This window comes from Peromyscus eremicus, chromosome 16_21, assembly GCF_949786415.1.
Source record: "Peromyscus eremicus chromosome 16_21, PerEre_H2_v1, whole genome shotgun sequence".
Classification (NCBI taxonomy): Eukaryota; Metazoa; Chordata; class Mammalia; order Rodentia; family Cricetidae; genus Peromyscus; species Peromyscus eremicus.
The window spans coordinates 17,725,909-17,737,997 of record NC_081432.1 but is presented as its reverse complement, the minus strand read 5'-3'; the positions used below and the strand labels follow the sequence as shown (position 1 = coordinate 17,737,997).

Genomic DNA, 12,089 nt, shown 5'->3' with positions numbered 1-12,089 from the left:
ATTTTTACAACTGTCTCCCAGCTGTATAGCCTTTCAACTTACAAACAGCATAACTCTCTTCCACATATATTTCAGTGAGATTTTGAATCCAATTAAAGAAAAAAAAACCCCCTACAAAATAAATAATAAAAGCTTAGGGGACATCAAACAAGGAAATAAAAATCACGCGGGGCTTCGGAGCCATGACTTCCGTTACCTCTCTGGCTCTGATGCTTGGAGTTGAACTCACGATCTTCATCACAAGAGTTCTAGATTACAAACCTCTACCTAAAATACTCATAGTGTTCAAGGTTCTCCCTCCCTCCTTCCCACCCCTTCCCCCTATAATCCGCCCCCCCCCCCATACTAGGTGAGTACTCTAAGACTAAGCTAAAGCTGCAACCTTCCTTTACTTTTTTTCCGAGTTACGGTTTCACACTGTAGCCCAGGCTGGCTTGGAATTCGCAGCAATCCTCCTGCCTCCACCTCCTGGAGTTCCAGAGCCACCCGTTAAGAATAAGGTCTGCCAAGGCTGCCCATGCACTGAATGAGATGCTGGGAAAGGCCAGCCGGTCTGACTGCCTCTGGTCCCTGGAAGTTTCAATTCTTCAAACTGGGCAAAAACTTCAGTTCTAAAACTGCTTGGACAGCAGATTCTTTGGTTCTCCTGAGTCCCAGCTTCGCGAGCCACGAGGAGGGCTAACTGGCCTCCACTGAACGTGGGAAAGACCGAGAGAACACTTGGGTAGGAAAGCGAAGAGGGAGCGTGTGCTGTGCCGCTTTCCCCTTTCAGCCCTGCGGCACCTGGACCATCTGCTTACGTGGAGGGCATTCCTGTGGACTCCCTGGTGACCTGGGGGTGGGGAAGAGGGCAGGGATGGAGGCTAGCCCGGAGCATCTACGGGAGGATGGGCAGCGCTGCAGAGTAACACCCAGGGGAGCCTGGGTGGTGCAGCCTCAGATGCCTGCAGAGCCCAGCAATCAGGGGAAGCTGGCTTTGGACTCCGTCTTTGAAGAGTTCTCTGGAAGTTGGAGGGGCGGGGCGAGCAGGGCTCTCCTGTCCTACCAGAGTCCCGCGCGGGAGTGTGAGGAGGAACTCGGCCTGCAGACGCAGTCCCAGTGCTGTCCAGCTGCTGTCCCGCTCCTGAGCAGGGGTGGGCACAGGCTGCTGCCCACGGGGGTCGGCAGGGCGCAGGCGCCAGGATGGCAGAACGTACGGGCAGGATGGAGCGGCTGGTTTTGCTCAAGGCCCTGGTCACCAGGCTGCTGTTTGTGCTGCACTCCCTGGTCGCGGTCTGGCGAGTGACCTGGGTGAAGAAAGAGCACCGTTACTGGCTGCTGGCCCTGCTTAACCTCTTGCTGGTCCTGGAGACCGTGCTCACCCTCAAGTTCAAGCGCGGCAGAGGCTACAAATGGTGAGTGTCCTGGAAACGGAGGGTGCAGAGGGTCCTGGGCATTGTTCATCATGGTCCTAGCAGGTGGTACCAAAGCCCTTGTTCCCCGCGGTGTGTGGTTTCCTCGCTGGCTTTCAGGTCGGTTTGGTTCTCCGTTCGCCAGCACGTGGGATGCGGGTGCGTCTTTTGGGCAAGCTAGTGGTACCTTGGGCCCCAGTGCAGCGCTGGGAAGGCTGGAGTCTGGACGTATGTATTTGGCTGATCCAGCTGAAACTGTCTTCACTAGAGGAGTGGAGCTGATGCCCAGCTGCACTGCTTTCTAAGTTGTGAGACTGACCCGGGACCAGTCCAGGATGTATGTGCTTGCAAGAGTGGAGATGCCTTGCAGAGCTGAGCGCTTCCGAGCTTCCACTGCCCAGTGGCTCCCGCCGCACCCACCTTTGGTTTCAGCCTCTTCCTGTCTTGCCAGCCCTCAGTGCGCCTGTGGTTTTAGCCACTTCCAATTCCTTCCAACCCCAAACGTCCCTGGCTCTCCAGTGTGAAACCAGTTTCAAGTGTCTGGGTTTGGTGGCCTGGGAGCTTGGCAGCCTACCTCACCAGGCATGGTTTGTGCTAGCGATACTGGAAGAGGGACCAGCAGTGGTTTAGTCTTAACCTCAGCATGGGAACTCAGGGTTCCGCTGGTGGCTCTATTTCCTCCTATAGACGGAATGCAAGCGAAAAGATTGCCTGGCCATTTGCAGAAAGCACCCCCAGCCCCCGACCCTGACCTTCTAGGGTAGTTCCACCTCAACCTTCTCCAAGCTAGGCCTTTTTCCTCAAGAAAGGAGGCAGGGGTATTAGTTCATGTATTAATTGCACGCACTTTGCTGTTGAGTTAGCTGTCACATTCAGAGACAGAAGTCCTTCCGCGACAGAGCGCAGAAAGGTGGTATATATTTCAGTAGTCACTGTGGAAGAAAATGGGCTACCTTTGAAGATGATGGGAGCATGACTGAAAACCTCAGCTTTTGAAAAATGTCTTCAATTGTCAATGCTCAAGTCCTTGGAGGGCTCAGGATAGCTAACAGCAAGGGTAGGCATGTTACTTTCCACCCCCCCTTCCCACCAACAGTTTCTTAAGCATGAGGCTTTTGTGGTCATTTCTAATCTGATTTCTTGGTGTCACAAAGACAAATGCTATTCACTTCCCAAATGAAGACTCCTAAAGGAGAGAAACGTTACATTCACCTGCATATCCTTTAATGGATACATTTGAGATGTTTTTTGTCTTTTTTTTTCTCTTAGTTGTAACACACTAGAGCAGACAAATCTTTCATTGAAGGAGGAAGTCTGAAGCCAAAATCTGTCCAGTGTGAGGTAGTCCTGACACCAACCATGAGCGCTTCTGGGACAAATGTAGATCTCAGAAAGGAGCCAGCTAAGCAAAACCTGAACTAACCCCTTCCTCCCCAAGAGTTGTCCGGAGCCATTGTGTCTGTGTGGAAATACCATAGCTGGTGGAATATCAGCCTTTTGTATGTACTGCTGATTCAGGCTGTCATAGCACTTACAACGAAGAAGGGAAAAATAATCTGGACCAAATGTACATGAGTCAGTGAGTCAGATTAATGGGTGACTGGAGCCATGCTAGTATTTAAGGTGTAAGAGGCAGAATTGGGCTTAAAAAGAGCATAGATCATGGGCATTCCTTCTTACTTACTGTGTGACCTCAAGGGAGTTACTTAGTGTCTCCAAGCTTCAATTTCAGATCTGCAAATATGTATTTCATAGGTTGCTGGAGAATTATGTGAATTTATATATGTTGATAATTAATGAATAATAAGAGGCTTTCTTTATATCCTGATCTTTTCATTTCTTTCATATTATACTATTTTATACTAAAATATCAACTAGACACATTTTATTCTTATATGAGTCTAATAAACCATTAGTTCAGTGTGTAAAAACAAGGGGAAAAAAAACCCTCTGTTTCGAACTACAGACCTCTTCTGTGTGTTGTGTATTATATCACTGGTTCAAGAAAAAGTTTGCTGGCTTGATATCCCAACTAATATTTGAAAGTAAACGGGCACGGGAGGGGGCGGGGAGTTGATGCATTTGGCTTATTGCAGAAATTCAGGGACAAATGAGTGTTTGTAAAGTGGTGCAAAAGATCTGCTCCTAGTTCTACCCCATCCCCAGGCTATACTTTGATGTTACAGAACATAAGCTGTAAGTCAGCTTGCAAAGATGGTCATTTGCCCTGTAGATAAAAACCACAAGCTAGTAAGGGGAAAGTGAAAGAACGGACTGCGAAAAATACAAATGAAATTATCCTTGAAATAGCATGATGACAATGAGAAAGGTTTTGATTTGGGGCCTATTTCATTCTAAGTTGGAGTTTTCTGAGAAAAAAAAAAACACGGCATAATCGTTTTCTGTTTGAGAGTGTTAAGAACCATTTTCTATCCCAAAGTACTAGCTGATAGAATCAAAGAGAGGAAAAAAAAACCACTACAGCAATATCTATGCTAACCATATACAGTGAAATCTGACACATGGTATCTATGTGGGAAAATGGTAATTTTATAGAGTTGTGTGTGTAGATTCACATGAACTGAGGTAGATAAATAGGTAGGTAAGTTTTTGAACCATGGGCCAAAGAGAGAGAAAAAAAACACTATAGCAATATCTATGCTAACCATATACAGTGAAATCTGACACATGGTATCTATGTGGGAAAATGGTAATTTTATAGAGTTGTGTGTGTAGATTCACATGAACTGAGGTAGATAAATAGGTAGGTAAGTTTTTGAACCATGGGCCTTCTTTCTATTTTACAATCTGCCCATAGAACCAAAAGTATCTGTGTGTAAAGAAATGAGCAAAACTATTAACTCTCCCACATACTGGTGGAAAATAACAGTGAAAAATCCGGATTTATATCAAATGACCAGTGAGAAAATTGTGGTTTATTCCTACTGATACTATTGAAAAGGTTGAGATACACTTTTAACCGTTGTAGTAGAGGGCTCTCCATTGTGTATCTTCAGGACACAGAAGTTATAGACTTCTTTGTTATGGTTCATTTGTTACAAGGATGAATTGGAAAGAGAATTACACATTTTCCAATTGGAAACACCTGTTATACCCATCAAAGAAGAAGAAGAAAAAGAAGGGGGTGAATAAGAACAATTACAGAAGAGAAAGAAGAGGGGGGGGAGAAATTATCATTGAACTCAATGTTCTTTTGATTTTTTTTTCAGTTATCTGGAAAACAATCCAACTAATCTGAGGATTGTCATTTAGGTAAAGTCAAAGCACACAACATAGTGTTTTAACTGCTTTCCAGCCAACAGTGCTAGGGAGGAGGAGGCCATCCCAGCAGTGGAAGTTCTCCCATATTAAAAGATCAATTAAATCCAGTAGATTCCAATCAATGGCTATGACAGAGTAGAGTGAAGCAGAGCAGCTCAGTCCTGCAAGCAGAAGTAAGCATGCACACACAGGGAGTAGAAATCCCTTTGTAATGACTATCACATCCATGAAATTCCTTTGGACTATTCCAGGCTAATTTGAATATTATTCCTTTTGTTAAGATTTAAACCTGGACCCTGAAAAATTAAACGAGGGATGGAACAAATCCCAGTACTATAAAGGACAGTGGGGATTCAATTTCTCGATGTAGCAAGCATGCACATGTCCCCAAGGACATCTTCCCAGCCCTTTGGAAGGGAAACGTGGAACTAGATGCTGAGCTCAGCTGCCCAGGGACAAGGAGCATTACAGCATCCCGAGGAACTTGCCAGCTGGAATAGTTAACGCTGGAACCCTATAGAAGCCAGAGGGCGGACCCACCAGTGACACACCCGTAAGGAATGCCCGGGAAGCTTGCTTTTCATTCTCCCAGTGTTCACATTACCTGGATCTTCATTTGTGTTTCTCCAAGATGGAAACTGGCATCACTTAGCTTAATTGTTTCTTGATTTTTATTTTCAGTTGTCTGGGCAAAGATCCAATGGATCTGTGAATTATCATTTAGGTAAAATCAAATACAAGACAATATTATAATTGCTTCCCAGCAATACTCCTCAGAGGATAGAAAGATTTCCCAAGTTTGTGACAAGTTGGAGGCTTGTTTGCTTGGAAGGAAGTAGTATCTGAGAATTAAAAAAGAAAGAAATTCCAAACTGAGTTTACTGGCAAAAGTACAGAATTTTAAACACAGATCTTTCTTCATCAGAACTTTAATAATGCAAAGGATTTCGTTTTGTGAGCTTTTGAGATAGTAGATAACGACCTCTGTCATCTCTCCCTTCTGTTTCCTTTATGTTTGATTAGGCAAAAGCTATTTTTGTTTTTGTTTTGTTTTCTACACAGTCCTATGTACTCCTGGTAGCCTTTAGCCTGTGACATTCTTTCTTCCTCCTGGATGTTGGGATTATAGATATATGCCACTAAACCAGGTTTGAGAGTTATTTGTATGGTAAGTAACAACACTATTATGCAAGGTACTATGGCCTGACAAAAATAACAAAAAACAACAACAACAAAAAAACCTGAAAAATTTAAATAAAATGTAGCATTTTGATTAAGTGCTCTTAAGTGGGGCGTGAGAATCGTTGTGCATCTTTAGCGTTTATAAAGTTTCAGGGTCTGCCAGATTCTACACAGGTGGTCCCACATGATCCAACAACCACTGCAGGTGGGTTTGTTTCCTCTGTTTTCCCCATTTCATAAGGGAAACTGAGGCGTGGAGTTGCTAAACCTTTTCACCCAGGCTCACAGAGTTGGAAAGGAGGAGGGAGGAAGTCCTGAAGACTGCAAGCTCCCATGCTTGTCTGCTGCCTGATTCAACATTCCAGAGGAGTCAGGGTGGGTGAGCAAGAGAAGGGAGGAGAGGGAACTTTGCAGCAGCGTTTGAGCTGCAACCAGAGAAAAGGATGAGACTTGTGTCTGGAGGGGGGAATGCAAAGCCCAGCTGGGAGGAAGGACACGCCCAGCTGGCAGAGCATGGAGCCTTGAGCCTCACCCTTCATTCAAGCACAGTGACTGCCAACACTCATTAGATGTAGCAGATATGCAAATGTGGAAAATGTGGAAATAAATACAAGTAAACTCCTTCCCTCAGTCACCTCACTGTTTTTGAATGAAGGGATGAGAAAATCGCTAAAGAAACGCGTAATTAATAAACCGATGAGCTAACATAGCAAGTGAACAAATGATTGATAGAAACAATGGGCACCTGTGTGGTGTGGATTACAGAGTGAGAAATAGGCAGGTTCTGCTCAGTAGCTGGAAGGGTAGTTGGACTAGGCAGAGGTTTTCGAAGCCAAATGGTCTGTATCCACTACTTTTCTGTTGCTTTAAAGAAACACCATGACCAAGACAACTTGCAGAAGAGTCTACTTTGTCTTCTGACCCCAGATGGTTAGTCCACAACATTGGGGAGCATGGCAGCAGGCCACAGGCATGCTGGCAGGAGCAGGAAGCTGGGAGCTCACATCTTGAACCACAAAGGCCAATCAGAGAGAGTAAACTGGAAAGGGTGCAAGACTTTTGATCTCAAAGCCTACCCTCAGTGACATACTTCCTTCAGCAGGGCCACACCTCTTAAACTTCCCCAAGCAGCTGCACTGAATGCTGGGGAGCAAGTATTCAAATGCCTCAGGCTGTGGGAGATGTTTCTCATTCAAGCTCATATTAGAATCATCCAGGGAGAAGAAATAATTAAAAGGGAATCATCTTTATGTGCCATAGATACTAATGACACATCTCTCAAATGTGAGTCATTTTACTGTTATGTTCCTTTAACAAAACAAAAGTGTTTAGTTTTCCCCTTGGTCTATGGCCTACCTAGTCTCAGGTTCTTGGCTACCTGAGCAGTCAGGCGTGGGTTCTGTGGTAGGTTGAAAATAATTGCCCCCCCCCATCTCATATGGAGTGGCACCATTAGGAGGTGTGGATTTGTTGAAATGGGTATTGCCTTGTTGGAGGAAGTGTGTCACTGTGGGGGCAGGCTTTGATGTCTCCTATACTCAGGATACTACAGGGTGTCTCAGTTGACTTCCAGCTGCCTGCAATATGTAGGACTCTCAGCTACTACTCCAGTACCACCATATCTGCCTGCATGCCACCATGTTCCCCATCATGATAATAATGGACTGAATCTCTGAAACTGTAAGCGAGCCACCCTAATTAAATATTTTCTTTATGAGTTGTTGTGGTCATGGTGTCTTTTCACAGTGATAGAAATCCTAACTAAGACAGCTTCCATCCCATGGAGTGGACCTTAACTCCAATCAGATAATGTTCATTTTCAATCCCACTAATCTTCGAGATCCCAGACAGGATGAAATAGAGACCTTTGAATGGAGACCCAGTGACTTCCATGTGGCCAACTTAGGCCATGGAAGTTCTTTCATAAAGTAGGCTATGCTCTGCCTAATCTCAATCTAACTTATTGTTCGTATGTCCTGAACGCTCTCTGGATTTTTTTTTTTCAGTGAAATTTCCACTGTGAAGCAGGTTTTCCAGGCCTGTCTGCAGTGAGTCAATGTGTATCCTGAGTCTCATAACATTATCTTCTGAATTCTCTATTTCTTCTGGTGTGCTTGCAGGGGTATGTGTGCTGTATCCTGAGCCCCAGTCTCAAGCTAAAAATATGAATTAAGATTATGGTGATTTTGGAAACACACATGGAATACCCCCCTTCAATGACTTTGTTTTATGTCATTCATGTCGAGGCTCAATCTTGGTCTTCCCTTATAGTACTTCTGTGATGGACTGTCAAGGGAAAATTAGTGTTCTCTCTTTTATTCATGATGGACTGGGGACAGATATAATAATTACACTTGAGTTAGAGTAGGGTATCAAAGAAATTGAAGCACTGGCTGATGTCCAAACTTTGTCCATGGTTATACACAACTGATAACTTTTAGAACTGAAATCTAGGTGACTGACATCTTTTGATTTATTTTTCTTGTCTTAGAGCAAAACAAAGAAAAAAATCAATGTGGGTAGCTCAAATACATCAGCACAAAAATATTCCTATTTTTACATTTTTTGTGTTTCTCCTCACAGCAGTGACATTATTATGTACATAGAACTGGGACAAATGTGAACTGTTTAATTTTTCTCTGGTAGTGAAGAATTCACATTTACATCAAGGCTGAGCTCTTTGTGTGGGTACCCCACACCACTTTATAAATTCTTCTGAAGTATTAGTATCAGGAGATTGAAGCCCCAGGTGCATCAACTATGATGTTATGGAAAACCAGTGTTTTTTTTCTTTTAAAAGTCATAATGTATGTACCATATGAAGTTCTTGTTTAAAGGTCACATAGAAATGATATTTAAAATACAGGAAATTGCTCATGGAGAGTGGCAGGGTGGGTATTGACCTGGTTCCCTTTTCTGAATATATTACCCACGTATGTGTGTGTGTATCTCCACACACACACATATATATATATATATATATACATACATATACATTACATATATATATTATATATGTATATATAATATATGTGTATATATACACATTACAGAAGGGTATTATATTTTAATTGTGGTTTATATGTTGGGCCTGACACAGGCAGACAATGTGTAATTGTATTTGAGTAAAGATTAGTTATTCTTAAGAGAATGAAATCCCTCTTCTAACTTGGACTGCTAGCCCTGGTTGAATTATTTGCAGTCCCTTCCCGCTGCTTTCTATTTTCCTAGATATCCTTCTGTCTTATACAATATTTTGGTTCACCTAGATTAGCCAAATGATAACTTGGCTGTGTTATTCTTGGGCAGTCTCTGGTAATAGTGATGAGGTTGACGAGGTTGACGAGGTTGATGAAGAGGTGATAATGGAGGTGATAACAGTCACTAGTCATAGAACACTGAGGACATACTAAACTTTTTATACAGCCATATATCTTCTGTCATCCTCAAACGACATTACAAATTCATTTTCCTTTTTTAGTGCCATCTTAGTGTAACTCTACTTATTCACAGCAAGGTGACTTGCCTCAGGTCACAGGCAGTCACAATAAGCCAAGATCTCCATTTCCTTGTCTCCTCTTGCTGTCAGGTGTAGGATGTTTTCCATAAGGCAGAAAAGTTCATGCTACACACATGGCTCACACATTCATGTGCAAGCAGATGTTCTTGTAAAAACTAAGTAGGTTATAAAGAAAAAAAATGAGGAAAGAGAAATTCTACATGGCTTTAGTTTGGATCTCCAAGCAAAGACCCAACCTTGTCTACAGAAAAGAATACACATATATTATTATCTTTATGGAGAATGAAATAAATTGCAGTATTACATAAGTAACATTCATAATATATTTTATGTTACCAGAGATCACAAAAGTCCCTATAATCGTGGCCGACATAATTTCACTTATGTATTATTAAACAAACATTTATTCTTGATAAACAAACATTCCTCATAGAAGATGTTGTGATGTTCTTGAAGAAATATAAGGTCTGTGCAGCAAAGTGACATGTGAAGAAAAAAAGGAATTTCCAGCTAATTATGTCCAGGGTACAGGAAGGCTGGTGGGTCAAGATACAATGGCAAAGTCAGCTGTTGTCCGAGGGAAAAGAAGGGACACAATGACACAGGTTGAGGAACTGTCACGATGGTGCTGTCATCAGAAGGAAGAGCCGAGACTTAGTGACACAGGTTGAGGAACTGTCCTGATAGGGACCCTCAAGGTTTTTCTCAGAGCCAATTCATGTGGAAAGATGTCATGAGTTCCTCTGCTCAGAAATATTTCATGTTAAGAACTATACATGGGTCCCCCAAATCAATTCATACTTTTCCCCATCACCAATCTGGTTGTGAGGCAAGATCCTGAAGTTCAAATGCCAGCTCTGTGATTGTAATAAAGCTGGCCTGGTTTCAAACACCCTCTCGGGAATTTTGAGTTTGGGTGCAGTATGGAGAGCACAAGTTTCCCTTTCCATTTACATCATAATTCTGGAGTATGATTTTTATTTTAAAAATTATTAACAAAGAAATCAATTATTAAGAATTTTAACATTTACCTCCAAAATGACCTCTCTTGATAAAACCTATGTGTGAGCAGATCTCAAGGAATCTAAATTACAATGAATGATTTTATTGCAATGTGTAGTCTAAAACCTTTCAAAAAAATTCTTTTTTCCTCTCTGGCTGGTGTCTGTCTAGTGTAGACTTATATGGGATAAATTAAAAAAGAATCTGTCATCTGATTGACAGTCATGAAAATAGGCCCAATCTATTTCTTTGGGGAGTCTCGTGAGCTTATGGACACTCAGTAATGGCTTCCTTTGCCTGTCCAAGGCACATGTAAAGAGATCTGGGAATAGGGGTAGAGGGGAAGGTAGTTTACTGTAAAAAATAGAGGATGGTTGCTGGGGTCAAAACAGTGACTTCCCAGGAGTTCAGAGGCTATAGTCCTGCAAAAGAATTGGGCTAATTTTGAGATGCTACAGAGAGGCAGGTAAAGTACCAAGGTGTTGACAACCATAAATCCCCTGAGGCTCATGGACATCCCTTGCTGAAGAGCCAACATGGAAGTCACACATTCTGAAATCCCACCCAGAGAAACCAGCCCACTGATGAAGACGCCAAGAAATCCTTAAATCAGAACTCAGGGCCTCCAAAAAAAAAGACGACTTGGCATAGTTTCTTAATTTCCAAGAAAACAATATTTCCAGAAATCATACTGACCATATTTAAGAGACTTGAACATCAGATTTTAGAATTCGAGTGTATGATCCTTGCAACTCCATTCTGTTTTGTAGAGTGTCAAATATTAAAGAAGTGAAATAGTGCCGGGCAGTGGTGGCGCACGCCTTTAATCCCAGCACTCGGGAGACAGAGCCAGGCGGATCTCTGTGAGTTCGAGGCCAGCCTGGACTACCAAATGAGTTCCAGGAAAGGCGCAAAGCTACACAGAGAAACCCTGTCTCGAAAAACCGGAAAAAAAAAAAGAAGTGAAATAGAAATTAAATCTATATTCACATAGAAGTAACTTCTGACTGTTATTTTTTGCTTCATTTAAATATTATCCCATGTTCACATTTATATACATGATTGGAAAGCCAGAAAAAAAAAAGAAAAATGAATGTAACAAGTGATATTATGGTTAATTTCCCTCTACATGTGTGTATATAATGTTATGTGTCTAGAAATAAATGGGTGTTACATTTTCAATAAGAACAATAATTGTCATTTTTAGAAAGAGCAAAATTGAATCCTAATTCTAGACTAATGCTGAACTGAAATAAATAAAATCCACCCCAGCACTAAAGTGCTAAATGTCATGACATAATCATTTTATGAAAAGCATTATAATTTGTTGAAATGACTACTTTGTATGATAAATAGCATTTTAGTTTTAGTACAAAATGAAAGGAAAAACTCAGTAAGTACATCTTTTGAAGAACTCGGTGCTAAGCTGGATGTAGTGGTGCTCACCAATAGTCCCAACACCAGCAAGATGGAGGATAAAGAACTCCAAATTCAATGTCAGCTGTCTGAGCTGACTGAGACCCTGCTTTAAAAGATAAAAATAAAATAGCAAGTGTGAGAGCTCAGAGTAGTGTCCAGCAAGACATAGATGCTCATATAGTCAAGAATTAAAACCAAGTAACTTAATTTATTAATAAGCAAATAATTACATTAGTATCCATATGAAAAGCCTATGAGGTATTCCTTTGGAGAGAATTGGTATGCAGGAAAGA

At 42.1% G+C, this 12,089-nt stretch overlaps 1 protein-coding gene across 1 annotated transcript in view; it reads left to right on the top strand.

Annotated features, from left to right (window-relative positions):
* Positions 1-1,076: 1,076 nt before the first annotated feature.
* The window catches only part of Tmem26 (transmembrane protein 26), a 49,314-nt gene continuing 38,301 nt past the window's right edge, over positions 1,077-12,089 (top strand). Inside the window, exon 1 of the mRNA XM_059282063.1 lies at positions 1,077-1,394. Coding sequence (XP_059138046.1) covers positions 1,183-1,394 — 212 coding nt within the window. The 5' untranslated portion in view covers positions 1,077-1,182. The remainder of the gene's footprint in view (positions 1,395-12,089) is intronic.